Here is an 18,681-nt window from a genome sequence, read left to right as displayed (position 1 = left end):
TTAAAACCAGAGGTGATCTTTCAGAGCGGCGGCCCCAGGTTGTGGAACGCTCTCCCTCCATCTCGACGTTGCCTGGATTGTATTTGTTCTTTTAAACATCATCTTAAGACTCATTTATTGAGACTGGCTTTTAATCCGATTTGTGCTGTATGTTTGACTGTACTGTTTTATATTATTGTGAAGCACTTTATCCTGTGAAGAGTGCTATACAAATCAATAAAGTAAAGTAAGTGTATTTCAGAACTTAATTACAAGGACTACTGGAACTTTGATTTTGCTTAAATAAAGTCTACAGCTCTGTGAAAAGGCGTTTCCTGTCTTGTGTGGATGCACGCTCAGTCATCAGTCAAATGGATTCTGTTCACGTCACTCTCAGCACATTGTTCCTTCAGTGGTGCTGGTTTCAGTCATTGTGCAGATGTCCTGTTTATATGGTTGGTCTGGGGCTGCCTGCTGCTTCAGGACCTGCTGTCATTGATGAATTCTGCTCTCTGCCAGAAAGTCCTGACGGAAAACATCCGATCATCGTTTACCGAAGCTCGAGCACATTTGGGTTTCGCAACAATGATGCAAAACACAGCAGCAAGTCCACCCGTGAATGGCTCCAAACAAAAAACCTCAAAATGAAGGTTTTGAAGAGGCCTGATGAACGTCTGGACTTGCTGTGCTATGACCTTAAGACCATGCTGAGAAACCCTCCATTGTGCCTCAAGTCAAACAATCCTGCAAAGAGTGGGACTAACGATGTTTCAGACATTTGATTAAGGCGCCACAGCCATGACTCCTTTTTCACACACAGTAGGTTTGGACAGCTTCTTTAACAGGACTTCGGATTTACTCAGGTTTTCTGTGTCAAACATTAAAACTTGTTTGTTCTGAAACATTAAAGTGACAAATACACCAGGAAGGGAGCGGGCACTTTATCACAGCACCACGTACAAACACAGACTTCATATTTTCAGTTCCACTATAGCAAAAGCATCAGCAGCAGTCATACTTGGTAAGTTGGCTGATGGAGGCCTCGTCATCAGAGGTAATGTTGAAGTACAGCCCCTGTTTTTTCCAGAACCAGCCCACCAGGCCTTCGTTGAAGCCTGACTCGAGCAGCTTTCTTTCTCCTCCTATTGATGTGTAGAGAAACTGCAGGCCGTTCCTGGGGTACAAGAGGATGGCCCAGGCAGATGATGCTGTGTAGGCTACAACCAGCTGGAAGGTGATTCTCTGAAAGTGCAAGATAACATGTTTATATCCACACCACTGCTTATTTTTCATTCTGGGTGGGTTTGTGTGTGTTTTTGCTCACTGTGTGTTTATACACCACTCTACATTTAATCATCACTGATATTCCACACCATGTCCTGTCTCTCCCATCATGGCCCCGCCCCTCCCTGAGCATGGAGGTTTCTTCCTGTTAAAAGGGAGTTTTTCCTTCCCACTGTGGCCAAAGTGCTGCTCATAGGGGGTCATATGATTGTTGGGTTTTTCTCTGTATGTATTACTGTAGGGTCTACCTTACAATATAAAGCGCCCTGAGGCGACTGTTGTTGTGATTTGGCGCTAATAAAACTGACTTAGACGGAGACAGGGTAGAATGAGTGTTTATGCCGTAGAACTAAAAAATAATCCGTTTTTCTGCACTAAGGAAAATACACTCAGAATAAATTAGTAAATAAAAGTATATAATATATATAAAAAATAAATACATACTATCTAATTGAGAGAAATTGAAATCCTCACCTTAGTGTCCAGTTGGTCTCCTCGTCCAGATGTCCCCTGGGCAGCCATGTTCTCCCAGGTAACAATGAAGGTGTTGGTGGGCTTCTCTACCTTACCATCTGGGAAACCCTGCCTGATGTGGTCAGCGGCTCGACCCAGGATATTGGGGGTGCTGTCGTGCCTGAAGTACACCTTGCCTTGTCCGTCACTGTTGTCCAGGTCTCCCAGAAGGACTGCAATCATTTTAAACTCACTGGGCGTCTTCCCCAGGTATTTCTCCTCAGCGGGAGGCTCGGCAACAGCCACAAACCCATTGGTGTTGATCTGAAACAGGAGGATCAGGTTCTTTGGTTAATGAACAGACACCTCATATTTCATGTGAAATCACACAGTGCATTTATGCACCTCAGATTTTAGTAATTGTGAGAATGTATCATTTTATTTTAAGGTTAAATGTTTTTACTGATGACCAATCTGGACATTTCCCACAATCCTGAGGTCTGAACTATAAATGTGGTCCAGTACTGTCTGATTAAATTTCATGAGCCAGTAACTGACGTGAGATAAAGTGAGGACTGTTGATGCTCCGTCATTATCATAAGTTTCTCAAAGCTAGGACAAACAAACCCTGCGCTACAGTTATTCTCAGAATGATAACTTATTATTTAAATAAATGATTTGCTTATTCAGCACAAAGTGTAAGCAGAGTGCACAAAGTTCTCTTGCTGCTATTCTGTGCTCTGTCAGCTCCAGGAATTCCACACAAATAATTCACTCAGAAAAGAAAGATCTCTTTAAGCTGGGCAGACACTGGGCGATTTTTTCAGTCGTGCGATTCAGCTGCTGCTCAAACTGTACGATTGACTCGCAGGGGTGAGAAGTTCATAGGTCACGATGCAGGTCACACACTATATGGCCGATGCTCTGATGCGACCTGAGTCACACTGTGCGTCCATAACATGAAGGTTATAACAGAAAATCTGTCGCTCTCTCCCTCTCTGTCTCTCACTCACACAGACACACCACCACCATCAACTTTGCTAAATTGCTAATGAAAAACATGATCAGGCAGCTGTGATTGAGCAGCAGTGTAGATCCAACTATTCACGGTTGTTGTGGTCGTGATGATTTTGTGAGGCCACATCGAAAAGGCTCGGATGAGCTCTCTACAAGTTGTGCCTCCATCGCTTGTGTCCGGATCACACGCTGCACTGCTGCTCCGTCTTTTTCAACAACCTTTATGTGTTTGCGCGTGCGCAGTGTGAGAAGCTGCGGTGATAACCTCACGACGGTCCTCACGACCAAGCGATTGATGATCTGGAGCTGGTCGTGAGGTGTTAATCGCTTCTCGTTACCCCACGTATACTACACGATGCACGACGCACGATGAAGGCCAAATTCGGGCCGATCACCAAAACGGTCGCACGACTGAAAAATCGGCTCAAAATGGGCCAAAAATCACAGAGTGTAAGCCCAGCATTAGCCCATCATTACCCCAGCATTAGCCCAGCATTAGCCCATCATTAGCCCAGCTTTAGTCCAGCATTAGCCCAGCTTAAGCCCAGCATTAGCCCAGCATTAGCCCAGGTTAAGCCCAGCATTAGCCCATCATTAGCCCAGCATTAGCCCATCATTAGCCCATCTTTAGCCCAGCATTAGCCCAGCTTAAGCCCAGCATTAGCCCAGCATTAGCCCAGCATTATCGCAGCATTAGCCCAGCATTAGCCCATCATTAGCCCAGCTTTAGTCCAGCATTAGCCCAGCTTAAGCCCAGCATTAGCCCAGCATTAGCCCAGGTTAAGCCCAGCATTAGCCCATCATTAGCCCAGCATTAGCCCATCATTAGCCCATCTTTAGCCCAGCATTAGCCCAGCTTAAGCCCAGCATTAGCCCAGCATTAGCCCAGAATTAGCCCAGGTTAAGCCCAGAATTAGCCCATCATTAGCCCAGCTTTAGCCCAGCATTAGCCCAGTTTAAGCCCAGCATTAGCCCATCATTAGCCCAGTTTAAGCCCAGCATTAGCCCATCATTAGCCCAGTTTAAGCCCAGCATTAGCCCATCATTAGCCCATCATTAGCCCATCTTTAGCCCAGCATTAGCCCAGCATTATCGCAGCATTAGCCCAGCATTAGCCCATCATTAGCCCAGATTTAGTCCAGCATTAGCCCAGCTTAAGCCCAGCATTAGCCCAGCATTAGCCCAGGTTAAGCCCAGCATTAGCCCATCATTAGCCCAGCATTAGCCCATTATTAGCCCATCTTTAGCCCAGCATTAGCCCATCATTAGCCCAGCTTAAGCCCAGCATTAGCCCAGCAATAGCCCAGTTTAAGCCCAGCATTAGCCCAGCTTTAGCCCAGCATTAGCCCATCATTAGCCCAGCATTAGCCCATCATTAGCCCAGCTTTAGCCCATCATTAGCCCAGCTTAAGCCTGACTCGAATCGTGACCGTGTGAAGCCACACCACCATGAACTGAGTGCAGTCTCCTTTCAAGGACAAGGCAGTAAATGCAGACAAAATAGCAAAAATATGTCATAATAATCAACTTCTTCAGTTCAGATAATGAGACAATCATTCATTTGTTTAGGTTTCAAAATATGAGCAATGGTGGTGACTGACGCAGGATTTCTACAACAGGAGATAAACCTAGACATGCCCCGCTGTGACTGAGCTTTAATACGCATCGTATGCCTTCTGCATATTATATGACAAGACATAGACAGAGAGAGGTATGCAAAGCAGTTTGTGCTCTAAGTTATTTGGTAATATTCACTTGTCAAACATCCAGTACACACTGCGCGCTTCATATAAAGTTGTCCTGTTGCTCTGTGATTTTATCTCATTCTCACAGTTAAACCTTCCCAACCTCGTGTCTCACAGGCTGTTCATCATCTGTTTAGTGTCACAGATTCAGATTCTTTCCCAAACCTGATGATCAGTCACTAAACCACCGTCACCTTTAGCATTTTTAACAAAGCAAAGCAGAATTTCACCGTAGCTGTGCCACGACACAGGTTTACATTCACCGTTGCATACAACAATGAGACAAACCAGATCTGTCAGCTGTTTATCAAAGGCTTTACAAACATGCATCTTTCATGTGTCAGCCAGCATGCAGCCTGTTTCAGTGTTAGTTACTGTTCTTACTGTCCGGGAGGAACTTTGACCACATCATTGCCTTGGCACTGATAAAGTATTCTGATTCTGAGATGCTCACAGCTGATGATGTGCGACCCAAAAGCAAACTAATTCAGTTCAATTCAGTTTAATTTATACAGCACCAAATCACAACAACAGTCGCCTCAGGGCGCTTTATACTGTGAGGTAAAGACCCTACAGTAATACAGAGAAAACCCAACAATCATATGACTCCCTATGAGCAAACACATGGCGACAGTGGAGAGGAAGAAACCTCCGGCAGAGCCAGGCTCAGGGAGGGGCGGCAATAACTGGCTGGGTATGAGTGGAGGACGAAGGCAGACTGTGGAAGAGCCAGACAAGAGCCTCACTTAGTGCAGAGAGCCGTCTGAACAGAAGAAGCACTGAGTGCATCATGGGAAACACTCAGCAGCAAAACTAAGCAATCCAGAACTTTATCAGACATGAGAGGGAAAAGACTGCTGAACATTTGGGTAATTATATTAAATGAAACTAAATCATGATGATTTTCATTCATGGTATTAGTCTTGTTTCTGATGTTATGGATTATTTTAATGTTTAATCAACAAGCTGACAGTAAAAATCCCTCAAAAACACACTGATCTTGTCTGTTTTTACACACTCACTGCACCAGAAATAAACTGTACGAGTCGCTCATCATACCTCCATGTGTACCACACACACACACACACACTCACACTCCTAATGTCATCTTCATGTCCTGCTTTCATCTTTAACGTTTGAGCTAAAGCTGACACTAAATTTGTAGAAATCTCAGAGGTGTACAGCAAATATGTCCCCAACTATAATAAATCCTACCTGTGCTTTCTATACTCTGAAATAGGGCTGCTCGATTATGGCAAAAATGATAATCACGATTATTTTCACTGAAATTGAGATCGATTATTTGACGATATTTATTTAACCCTTTAAGACCTACTATAGAACCAAGTCCGCCAGAGCTTATATTATTTTTTTTACATGCTGTGGAGCCATTTTTGGGAGCATTTCAAGTTGCTATATATCAATACAACTGTTATAGCCCATATTTTAATAATATGTATTCATTAAGTCCATAGTAATTACATTAATTGCAAAAAAGTGCAATAAACTACAAAAAAATTGAAAATCGTTTTTGTTTTGTTTTTTTACATATATTTCTACTTGGAGAAATTTAAGAGGTTTATCCCTCAAAACTTTAAATACAAAAAAGTTGCAAAAAAATAGTTTACAGCAACAGGAAATTTATTTTGAGTGTCTTCATAGTTTTATTTTGGAGATACACCAATTTTTATATACTGCAGGAAAAACAAAAAAACAATCCTATGATGCAAATTTGCAAAGAAAACAGCAGGTGCATCAAAATAAACTATTTCCAGCAGTGCAATTCGAGTCCTAAGCATCCCAGCAACTATTCAGAAAAGTCAAACATGACTTATAAAAACACCAGTATAGGCTTTTAAGGCCTACAAGTAAAAAACTACATTTTCCGCGAAAATGACGTCACTTCCGGTTTCGGACAGGAAATGAAATGAAAGCTTTATGTGGAAGGAAACCGTGACAAGCTGATGGCATCAGATGTAAGTACAACTCCTCCGGTTTCATATGCAAAACAAATTATTGCGCTAGCTTACACGGTTCCAGTTCTACAGGGATTTAAAGGGTTAACAATAACAATGTATTGAATAATGACTTTAAAAAATAATATAAAATAGTGCAAATACTGATAACAGTGCAAATGTTTGCAATATAAAAAATAAATAAAAAATGTAAACATCTATGTTTAGTGAACTTTGCAGTGTTGCTCTGTGGTGCAGCTACGACACCGTAGCAAAGTTTACACACTGTGTCTACTTGATCCACGTCTGACTGAACCCACAATGTTTCCACACCACTGAAGTTTTTTTTCTTTTTTTACCTCTCTTTTCAACCAACGGCAGTCACTCTCCTCTCCAAATAACTTCTGCTTAGCTTTCCGAGCTTTCCGAACTTCCCTCGGGTCCTCTTAATTGTTGTGACGTATGTTCGAAATGCAGAGAGGTGCGCTCGATTTGCCACACGGAGCAGCGCGAGAGTAAAGCACGAGGGAGGGGCTAATAATCGGCTCAGTCATTTTTAATGATCGTTGAAAGCCCAGATCGTAATCGTGATTAAAATTCGATTAATTGAGCAGCCCTACTCTGAAAGTAACACACCATTGATTAATGCTTCAATATTAAATATGATTGCTACCGAAACACAGGCCCTTAAATAGTTAAATGATTACTTAAAAAGCCATCACCCGGCCGTCTTAGCTAATCATAGGCCCATCACCAACGTCCTTATATTTCCATAAATCATAAAAGAGTAGCTGTCAAACAGCTAACTGATCATCTGCACAGATAAAGGTCCCAAGTTCGACTCCCCCCTCTGACCTGTCAGTGTGGAGTTTACTCATGGCAGTGACATGGTCTCGTACTGTCACATTCCCAGTAAAGAGTGATTTATTTTAACTGGAACATTTTGGGCTGCAGGTAGTTTTTCTGCATCTTTATGCAGAAACAATCCAAAAACTAAGAATGGAAACTATCCATTTCTCTACTGCTTTGTGACCTCTGGGATTGAGATAACTGGAGCTGAGTCGAACCTAAACGTCTGTTTGTGAGCAAAGACATTCTTAGCTTTGAAGGTCACATAATCATCAAAGCACAGCAGAGACAAAACACATACTGAGCAGGCACGTCTGATATCTTTACAAGCAGCCAGCATCAAAAATGTTGAAAACATATCTGCAACCTTGAGATGAGACAGGAAGAGGAGAGGAAACATGAGACAAAGAGGAAAGCCACATTGCTCGAGTGCCTCTGTAAAGAGGGTCTCAGCAAAGTCATGTCTTCAGGGGAGCTTTCCCCCACCCTCCCCCATCACACCCTCCTCCCAGAGACAGGCTTCCTTCAGAGAAATGCACGAGCGGCTCGAATGGCTGCTCTCCCAGCCGGTATCTGACACTGCAGAGCTGAAGAAGCTCCACCTTCATCACAGAGCAGACAGCAACACACTGCAAAGGAACACGGCTGATGAGAAACTCTACCAACAGCTGTGTGTCCAGTTCAATGAAATGTGCTTCATGCTCACTGGTTAGCTAACAGGACTTAGTGTTAGCAGCAATCAACCAACCCACTGATGTCATATTCCTGACTTTATTCTGATGTAAACACTGTAACTAAAAGCAATGTTTTAGGTGTTAGACCTGCATCAGTTTTTCCGCGGGGGCTTCATACATGTAGTTTTTTCATGCCCACTTTAATATGAGCAGTACACGATTTAATGTTTTTAAAAGCACAGCGCCTGGACAGCAACTCTCTTAATAATTCTGATTTCATTTCTACTAGTGGAGCATTAAGGAAAATACTGGTAATTTTTTATTTAAAGATTATCATATGTTCAATTCAATTTTATTTATATAGCGCCAAATCACAACAAAAGTCGCCTGAAGGCGCTTCATAGGTACTTGTAAGGCCTCTTTATCAGAATATTAAAATTCTGCTCACAAAAACATTGAGAATTGAGATATTTTATGCAGTTTCCCTTTCTTACGTGTAGTGTACAGGATGATGGTGGAGGTAGTGTTTTTACTGGACACTGGTGATGCTGGTGCAAAAGTACTTATGGGGCCTGACATGTGCCCAGATGATCTACAGCCCGGGTAGAATAGAAAGCCTCACAGCTAGTAACGTCCTGATGTGTGGTGATTTCCTGAATCTACTAATGAACTTTGAGAAGACACCTCTCCTGACTTTAACACTATGCTATTTAAAAGCATGTCATGGACTTGCCAGTGTCAAGCATGTTGGTGGTAGCACTGTGCTCTGGGACTGGTTTGCTGCCACTGGTACACTGTGCAGTAACAGAATAATGAAGGAGCACTATCTTCAAATTCACCAACTTCACCTCAAATCAACAGTTAGACGACTGAAACTTGGACACAGACGGGAGTTCCAACAGAACAACGATCCCAAGCACACAACACTGTTTTTGGAATGGATAAAGCAAGCTAGCATTAAGGTTCTGGAATGTCCCTCTGGACGCCCCCAAACTCGGGTCTTCTGCCCAGAAGACTCATCACATATCTGGGCTGAAATATGCAGAAGCTTGTTGATGGCTACATGTGCAACGTGCTAAGAGATGTTTAACCCAATATTAGTGGGGGTGTATGCATCTATTTGAGCCGTATATACACTTTTGACCCGGTTTGGATTAGCGAAACTCCAAATTTTAATCCAACTCAAGCATTTCAAAGTAATTAATGATGCTGTACAATCACTCCACCGTAGAAAATGAACAGTTCAAAGAAACTGACAATCACGCAGATGATGAGTGTATGTATGTATGTAATCATTAGTGTATTAGCTAAAATCATATGCCATATTGTATCAGTGTACACAAAATGCTACCTGTAGTGAGCACACCGCCTCTTCCAGGCTATACCAAGACATCTGCATCACCCGAACCACAGGACAAGACTGTTTTCGATGTGTGTTACACTGAGGCAAAGCCCAGCGATGGAAAATCAAGGGTGAAAATGGCTCTTCAAACTGTCACTGATAAAATGCTGCATTTATAATTTGCATCTCACTAATAAACCATTTGTTACATAAAGACAAGGCGAGCAAGGGATTAAACCGGCAGCTGCCTGGGTCTCATCATCGTAACAAGCGGTCAATGTTGGGCCAAAACACGTGACCCGGCTGCTGCAGCCTTTGTAGAGCCTACGATGTAACCTAGCTAACTGTCCAATGCCGCTGTCAGCATCCATGCTTGTGTGTAATGATGTGTTCATGTGTGGTCGTCTCCCGGGGTTTCGTACGTGGTGCCAGCAAAGAGGAAAAATAAAACGCTGGGATTGTTTTTCCTTCTCGCTAGCTTCCACCTAAGCATGATATAGCATGTTCTGACTGAGAGATTTCTGAACAAATTCAAACGTACAGCTCTGTTATCACTTCCAGCATAAATGAAGACAGAAAACTAAACAGCAGTGACGTTTGTAGGGTTACTGAAGTTGGGCTAGCTGGTATATAATGATGTGCTATGTGATCGCTAGCGACACAGCTATGTTAGGTAAACACAGTGAAGCTGGAGGATGAACGCTAACTTTCTTCCACTCGATAAAAGTTAACGTGAAGGTTCCTGATGGTTAGAGACAAATGCAATCGCATGGCAGGATGCTGTAAACGGACCAAACTTCAGTCAGGAGAACAACTGAGATTATTCAGCCACAATACGGTGGCTGTAGCTCAGGTGGTAGAGCAGGTCATCTACTGATCGGAAGGTTGGTGGTTCGATTCCTGGCTTCCCCTAGTCTGCATGCCAAATATCCTTGGGCAAGATACTAACCCCAAATTGCTCTCCGATGCATCCATCGGAGTATGTGTGTGTGTGTGAATGTTAGCTATAAAGCACTTAGAAAAATGTGCGAATGTGTCAGGGTCCTGGGTCTGAGCGACCCAGGATCCCTGCGCAGTTATGAATTATATTATTATATGTATTTTGGTGTTGCTTCCCTTCTCTGTGCTTGTGTGTGTGTATATATATATATGTGTGTGTGGCTGAGCACCTGTTTATAGGCGGCGTCAGGCCTGGAGGGTGTGGTCCTGCAAGGGGACTGGCCACACCCGAAGCCACACACCTGCTGCTGATCAGGCCTCGTCGGCGGAGCTACTTAAGAGAGTCTTGGAGCTCCCACCGACGCGGGATCATTCCATGAGACTCCACGTTAGTCTTCTGCTTAGTTAAAGTCTGAGTGTATGCCTACTGGAATTAAGTGTCTTGACAGCTGCCTCTGTCATTTTCCCCTCAGGAGGAGCGTGGAACATCGGAGGGCAGCAGGCACGGGGTGTGTGTGGACACACGAGAGTGGAGAACACGGAGCACGGACTTTTTGGGAAGACACGACACGGGAGTCACGGGAGAGCACGGGGATTTACTGTTATTGTTTCCATCACTGTAAATAAACGCACTGTTTATACACAGAGTACCGCGCCTGGGTCCTCCTTCCCCACTCCTTCCACGGTGTGCCATGCCGCACCGTGACAGAATGGGTGAATGCACAAGTTGTGTAAAAAAGCGCTATATAAGAACCAGTCCATTTACAATACGAGGTTAGTCATTAATGTACTGCAACAACATGGGAATAGAGCAGCTGTGAGAGGATTCAGCATTAATGAATCAATGGTACAGAAGTGGAGGAAGCAAGAAGAATGAGTTGAGTAAAGTTTTATCCAATTTTGTTTCGCTTAATGCGCCTTATAATCCGGTGTGCCTTATGTATGAAAACAGACCCGTTCATCAACAGTGTGCCTTATGGTCTGAAAAACACGATATGTTGGATGACACTGTGTGGAGCTGTTAAAAGCCTGGCTCAACATGCAGTACTGCATGTACTGTTTAAGGAGCTGTAGCAGTACCCCGGGCAAACTTGCCAGGACGTTGCTGACATCACACATGTCTGACCCCTGAGATCATCATTATCAGTGTGAGAACAACACAGGGAGGAAACACCCTGAGACGTGACATCTGGTTTGGGAGGACAAATGTGTCATTCTTCCATGTTCCAGATGTGCCGGCTCTCCAAAGAGCCTCCATTTACTGTCAAGGATCAAACTACAACCCAGATAACCTCCTCAGCAGCAAACCCTGGAGCTGAGCCAGGAGACTGCATCTTGTGGTTTTCAACCCGGGCATCATATTAAATGTAAAGGACTCATAAACACTGGTGAAGCACAAAGCAGCAGGATATTACTCGCTCTGACGCGCTACGGGGTGGGACTGGTGATGGATAGATGGAGATGCTTGAAAAAGAGCTGGTGGGGGCCGACTACACACTTACTATTAGATCTTCACACTGAGTGAAACCCAGCAGCAGAGGCTGAGAGCAGCTTTTAGTTTCATGCTTTCACCCTGAAACTCTGTTAATACAAATTCATAATGTTTAAATGACACACAACACACAACCTTTGCTTGATATTCTATCATCTGCATGAAAATGGAACAACCACAAAATCAGAGACTTTTCTCTGGAAGTGAGAAAACACGTCCTAACACAGCACATTTAAAAAAGGAATATCGTTTGGAAAGCACACCCCGACTTTCAATCTCCACCAGCACCTTGAAGCTTTTCCACTCGAGCCTCATGTCACCCACCCACCCACCCACTCGGACTCGACGTAATGATGAACACATCACGGTTCACTATCTCACCCAGTGACACACTGATGTGCAGACCGGCGTGGCCGGGGCTCAAACCACAGCTCCTTAAAGCTCTTTGACTGTTAGCTTTACCTGTGGGTTCAACAGGAAACCAACATTCATAGATTTCCTGTCCTATATGCAAATAACTCGTTCTACCCCCAGTAACAGCTCTGTGTCTGAAATAATGTGAAAAGACAGGAGTTTACTGGAGCTGGACCTTGACTGTGTCTCATCAACTTCCTGTTGAGCCAGGGAGATGTGTGTGGTCTTTTTGTTTTTGTTTTGGGGGATGGAAAGCAAACAGTTGTGGGACAGAAGAGCAGTGGACATGGATGCGTAAGGAGAGCGTTCAGCAGGTGTGCAAATCTGAGCACATCAGTCTAAAAGTGTGTGACCGAGCTCTGTGTGTCATCCACACTGGACGTCTCTCTGTGGAGACGACTGCAGTAACATGTTTACAGTAAGCTACAGTCAGCAACTCTGACCATCCCGCTTTCTGAGCTATTTTGCCCCGCCCCCCAAAAAAGCCACAAACGATATTGAGGCTGACACAGTCTATGACGTGTATGTACTCTGCACTGAGCTAATGATAATAATTGGTATTAAATATTTAATACTTACTTTGTTACTATAATACTATAGTTTCTGTCACAGTTAATTTTACCTGTTATAGAGTGAAATAATGTGGAGCTTTGGACACGAGCGAGCTGGGAGCAGCCTGGCTTTGCTCCGGACTTTAACTGTGTCAGTAACAGCTCACATTTAAATTCACATATTCACAAAGAGTCGAGCACCTGTGTCAGACTGAGCCAATCCAATCGCACACCTGTCTGTTCACACATGTCACACAAACCCACAAATCAAACAACGAAAGTCAGAAAGCAGCAGGAGGATGGACAAAGGTATAGCGCCAATAAAAAAGCTCATCAGGTGACAAACAGACAACGACTGCACTGAGAAAGGAATTCACTCCTCAGGTAGGTGCGAGGAGCCTGAAACGAAGGCAGAGCTGCATTTGCAAAGTGAACTAAGTTTGAATCATGAAGAGTGAGCGAAAGACAGAGCTGAGTGTCCTGGAGCTGAACGAAAGGATGAGGAGCTGTGAGACTTTACTGAAAAAGTCACTTAAACATGTGATCAGCGCCAAGAAAGATGGAGGACATCCTCACCTCTCTGACCACACACCTCTGAAAGCAGTTCCCAGAAATGTTGCGCTAAACTTCAGCGTTCAACATGCGCACGCAGCGCACTGAACCTGACCATGAGCAGATCCTACAGGACACAAAACCGCACAGCCCTCAGCTTTGTCCTTAGAAATTCTAATAAATCAGAAATGATTTCTCCCACTGAGACTCTCAGTCTTTACCAGCTTCACTTCACTTTGGTTTTTGATGCTTTGAAAGGTGACAAAAAGCTGATTCTGGATTTTTTTTTTCTGCGTACTCCTCTTTTTACGAAGAAACTTTAACACATCATCATCATCCTCTAGATATGACACTCACATAAACTGTGTCGTATTCTTCCTCCAAGTACACCAGTGACCCTTTCAGAGGCAGCTTTGCCGTGGAGTCGGAGCCGGGTGGCAGCTGCAGGTCTCCGGCTGCTTCTCCAAACTCAAACAGCTCCTCCAGCTTCAGAGCCCGAGTCACAGCACCCAGACCCGCCAAGTACCAGCAGAGCCACCAGCAGAGTCGGGACACGGCCTTCATCTCCATCTTCACCTGAGGATTCCCACCGACCTACGAGCTGAGCGCAGCGGCGGAGTGACACCGGCGGGAGGACGGGCGCACGGATGGATGGATGGAGAGCGATGGGAGTGACGACCGCACAACTTCCGGAGACTTTTTCAAAATAACGTGAAGTAAAGCTAGAAGTTAGAACTTTTTAAAAGATAAAAAACTGAGTGAGGGACAGCTTTAGAAATGCGCGCCATCCTTTTTTGCTTTTAGCCTTTACACGTGACGTGTTGTCTAAGTTGAACTTGTGTCTGTAAAATATAAGTTTGTCACACAGTGCTCCGTTGGTCCCATGCATCACTGCCATCTACCGAGCGCAGTCTGTAACTTCATACAACCACAATCGGACTTGTTCGGAAACCCGAGAAGATGATGAGCTGATTTGTGCTGCTGGGGTCAGCGGGGGGTCAGGTGTGCAGCTACCTGAGGTGTTCCGGGGCCTGTGAGGGAATGAAGCTTGTGATGACGTCACTACAGCGTGCTGCTTTCATCACTGGCATAGGGTCTCTGACTGATATAAATGAAGACATTTGGTCTGAGTTGTTGGACCCCATGAAAAGGCCAGTTTACACAGGAGCATCGTCACAGGAACCTTTTTTGAAAAAGGTCACAGATTTGAATCTGGTGTGAGGTGTGATGCAGGCAACATCCAATCAGCTGCAAAATATTTTTTAATCCTTCAACAGATTAATTTTCCTTACAAAGCCTGTATATAAAGGGTGGAAGTCACAGCTGTTGCTTATTGTTTTCTGGACTCATTTCTGTTTTCAAGGTTCAAGGTTTCAAGGTTCTTTATTTGTCACATGCATAGTTATACAAGTATAACACACAGTGAAATGTAACCTGACACGCTCCTCGACATGTGCAAAAATGGCGGGGGGGGGGGGGGGGGGTAGAGGAAGAACATTATATATATATATATATATATATATATATATATATATATATATATATATATATATATATATATATATATACACACACATATAGTATATACACTGGGTGAATGTGCAGTAGTAGCAGCAAGCAGGTGAATTCTGTACATTAATATGAATAGATATCTGGCTATTTTACAGGATAGACAATATAAACATATTTAAAATTAAAGGAATTGAAATGTACATTGTGCCTTGGTTTAGTGTCTGGAAGAGTCCTGTCTCAGTCAATTATAGATGATGTGAGAGGGCGGGTGTGTGTGTTTAGGGCACGGATGGCTTGGGGATAGAAGCTCCTCTTGAGTCTCTCTGTCCTTGCCCGGAAGATGCGGAACCTTCTACCAGATTGCAGAAGTTGGAACAGTTTGTTGCCAGGATGGGACGGGTCCTTCAGTATCTGCGCAGCTCTAGTCCGGCATCTCCTGGTGTAGGTGTCCTGAAGCGGGGGGAGAGCAATCCTGCAGCAGCGTTCTGCTGTACGGATCACTCTCTGGAGAGCTTTTTGGTCCTTCACACAGCTGTTCCCAAACCACGATGTCATGTTCTGTGTGAGGATGCTCTCCACAGCACCGGTATGTTTTTTTACAAACCATGTAGGTAGAAGGATTTTAAGCTTTGTGGACAGACTGCAGCACTCAGCAAGTTGTGTTATTTGTATGAGGTGCCGTAAGGGACATTACTACTGAAACGCTCTCACACACACTACTGAAAAACCAAGGCGTTTCAGTTGAACAGGAAGTTAATTCTTGACAAGGAAACTGAAGGAAAAAGTGGTAGATTTCAAACAAACCACTACACAGATGTCTACTCAGCAACCTGCTAGTTAGGGGTGGGTTTTTATAATCGATTTATCGATTAAAATCGATTCTGGCTTGGATAACGTGAAATCGATTCATTAAAATCCTGAATCGATTTTTTAATTTAAATTTATTTTGCCCGAAATGCCAGAATCTCTGGTTAAACCTCACAAAATTTCAACAACCACCAAAGATAAAACAGTAACTGAGAGCAGGAACAGGCTTCTGCACAGAGACGTAAACACAAAGCTCGACCCGCCGACGCATCAGGATCAGCGAGCTGTGACTTTCTCACCGACGGCACGGACACGGTCGGGGCTGAAAGCCGACAGCTCGCTGACTCTGTCGGCGGGTCGAGCTTTGTGTTCACGCCCTTTTTGCGCTGATTCTGAAGCTGTTAGTTTGATCTCTCTCCAAACAATATTGACCGAACCAGCAGCAAAAGAAGATCCAAACTACGCTTCACACAAACATCGTCATGGATTCACTCTGACTTTTACTGTTTTGCTTCCACCACGATGCACAGCTCTCTCTCTCTCTCTCTCCAACAACAGTTTCCCGTCTAAAAATCTGTTTTCTGCATTATTCGCTTGCTTGTTACGCACAAGTCTACCGTTGTTTACAGCCTGTCGGACGCTGTTTTTTTCCTTTTACTTACTTCCGAAAAGAAAACCTCATTTCTGCTGTTCAATACTGAACAAATTTAAACTTTTTAAAATTATGCAAAATTGCAAAACGCTGTGTCTCTAATAAAACCTCTGTAACTTCAGAGGTAATGTTCATATGTTGATTAATGGTTTTCTTTCATTTTTGATCGACTGCAGAATATTTTTATAAAATCCCAGAACAGGAAAATCTCCTTCATGTTTTTCTGTTTTATCTTCAGCTGCTTTGACACAAAGGCCTCTGCTGTGACGCTCACACCTTTGATAAAGTCTTGCGTGTGTCAGCTTCCTTTTTATAGATACAAAAATATGTAAATGTACTGATCTGAATTATAATATTTCTGACTGTCAAAATTTCCCAGATTCAAATCGAATTGAATAAAATCAAATTGAATCGAATCGATTCTGGACCTTAGTGAGACAGCTGCATTACTTAACAATATGTTAGCCTCAGCATAAGTCAAAATTTAGAATATGGTTTCTATGGTTATTTTTTTGGCATATGTGCTTTTTGTCTTTTTTAGCAAAGAAAAAAATATCTTAAAATCATCAATAAAACCAGGGAGAGAAGGCTTAGCGTTCCTCCATTTAGCACAATGGACATGATATTTACTCAAAAGTAAAAAGCTGACATTGCCCTAGCAATAAATTTGGGAGCACTGATGAGAAATTATTGTATATCATAAAAATATTAATCAAATGAAGCAGAGGCAGTGGGACCAGTTCACAAAATATGTTATATTCTCTTTGAGAACAGTTTAGACATTGACTTATTTTGAAGTCTTTCTTAAAAATTGATATTCCTTGTATGTCGTTAGAATTTTTGATGTGTTAACAACTGAGTTGCCAATATAAAAAGCTTAGGGGAAACAGGACATACTTGCCGAATTCCCTGTTTCACCTTGAATCCATTCCTTGATTCAAAGAAGCTAAAATATTGTTAAGTAATGCGGCTGCTTCACTTAGGCTACAAGTACAGCAGTCCCCAGCCCCCAGGTCCTGGACCAGTACCGGTCTGTGAGTCGTTTGGTACCAGGTCGCAAGAGTTGAGGCTTGAGTTTGAAATGTATGGTTTTCAGGGTATTTATCGTTTTTTTATTTTTATGTCGTTTACGTGGCGAAAAAAAGGTTGGGGACCGCTGTACTGGCAGGTTGCTGAGTAGACATCCTTGTAGTGTTTTGAAATATACCACGTTTTCCATCAGTTTCCTTGTCAGGAAATAACTTCCTGTTCAGCGGAAATGCCTCTGGTTTCAGTGGAGTGTGTCAGAGCGTTTCAGTTGTGCGTGTGAGAGCGTTTCAGTTGTGCGTGTGAGAGCGTTTCAGTAGTGTGTCAGAGCGTTTCAGTTGTGCGTGTGAGAGCGTTTCAGTAGTGTGTGTCAGAGCGTTTCAGTTGTGCGTGTGAGAGCGTTTCAGTAGTGTGTGTGAGAGCTAAAATTTCAGTAGTGTGTGTGAGAGCGTTTCAGTAGTACGTGTGAGAGCTAAAATTTCAGTTGTGCGTGTGAGAGCGTTTCAGTAGTGTGTGTCAGAGCGTTTCAGTAGTGTGTGTGAGAGCGTTTCAGTAGTGTGTGTGAGAGCGTTTCAGTAGTGTGTGTGAGAGCGTTTCAGTAGTGTGTGTGAAAGCGTTTCAGTAGTGTGTGTGAGAGCGTTTCAGTAGTGTGTGTGAGAGCGTTTCAGTAGTGTGTGTGAGAGCGTTTCAGTAGTGTGTGTGAGAGCGTTTCAGTAGTGTGTGTGAGAGCGTTTCAGTAGTGTGTGTGAGAGCGTTTCAGTAGTGTGTGTGAAAGCGTTTCAGTAGTGTGTGTGAAAGCGTTTCAGTAGTGTGTGTGAGAGCGTTTCAGTAGTGTGTGTGAAAGCGTTTCAGTAGTGTGTGTGAGAGCGTTTCAGTAGTGTGTGTGAAAGCGTTTCAGTAGTGTGTGTGAGAGCGTTTCAGTAGTGTGTGTGAGAGCTAAAATTTCAGTAGTGTGTGTGAGAGCGTTTCAGTAGTGTGTGTGAAAGCGTTTCAGTAGTGCGTGTGAAAGCGTTTCAGTAGTGCGTGTGAGAGCGTTTCAGTTGTTTGTGTGAAAGCGTTTCAGTAGTGTGTGTGAAAGCGTTTCAGTAGTGTGTGTGAGAGCGTTTCAGTAGTGTGTGTGAAAGCGTTTCAGTAGTGCGTGTGAAAGCGTTTCAGTAGTGCGTGTGAAAGCGTTTCAGTTGTTTGTGTGAGAGCGTTTCAGTTGTTTGTGTGAAAGCGTTTCAGTTGTTTGTGTGAAAGCGTTTCAGTAGTGTGTGTGAGAGCGTTTCAAGGTTCAAGGTTCAAGGTTCTTTATTATTTGTCACATGCATAGTTATACAAGTATAACACACAGTGAAATGTAGCCTGACACGCTCCTTGACATGTTCAAAAATTGGGGGGGGGGGGGGGGGGGGGGGGGTGTAGAGGAAGAACATTATATATATATATATATATATAT

General features: G+C 43.5%; 1 protein-coding gene across 1 annotated transcript in view; it reads right to left on the bottom strand.

The window, feature by feature from the left end:
- LOC146629861 (nidogen-1-like) overlaps nucleotides 1–13,816 on the bottom strand; it is a 36,217-nt gene extending 22,401 nt beyond the window's left edge. The window contains exons 1-3 of the mRNA XM_085355430.1: nucleotides 13,604–13,816; nucleotides 1,738–2,040; nucleotides 998–1,221 (exon numbers count right to left, since the gene is read on the bottom strand). Coding sequence (XP_085211556.1) covers nucleotides 998–1,221; nucleotides 1,738–2,040; nucleotides 13,604–13,816 — 740 coding nt within the window. The remainder of the gene's footprint in view (nucleotides 1–997; nucleotides 1,222–1,737; nucleotides 2,041–13,603) is intronic.
- Between the last annotated feature and the right edge of the window lie 4,865 nt (nucleotides 13,817–18,681).

This window comes from Diplotaxodon limnothrissa, linkage group LG6, assembly GCF_057381915.1.
Source record: "Diplotaxodon limnothrissa isolate DT_005_m linkage group LG6, D_limnothrissa_male_GT1.1, whole genome shotgun sequence".
Lineage (NCBI taxonomy): Eukaryota > Metazoa > Chordata > Actinopteri > Cichliformes > Cichlidae > Diplotaxodon > Diplotaxodon limnothrissa.
This window is presented reverse-complemented; position numbering and strand designations above follow the sequence as displayed.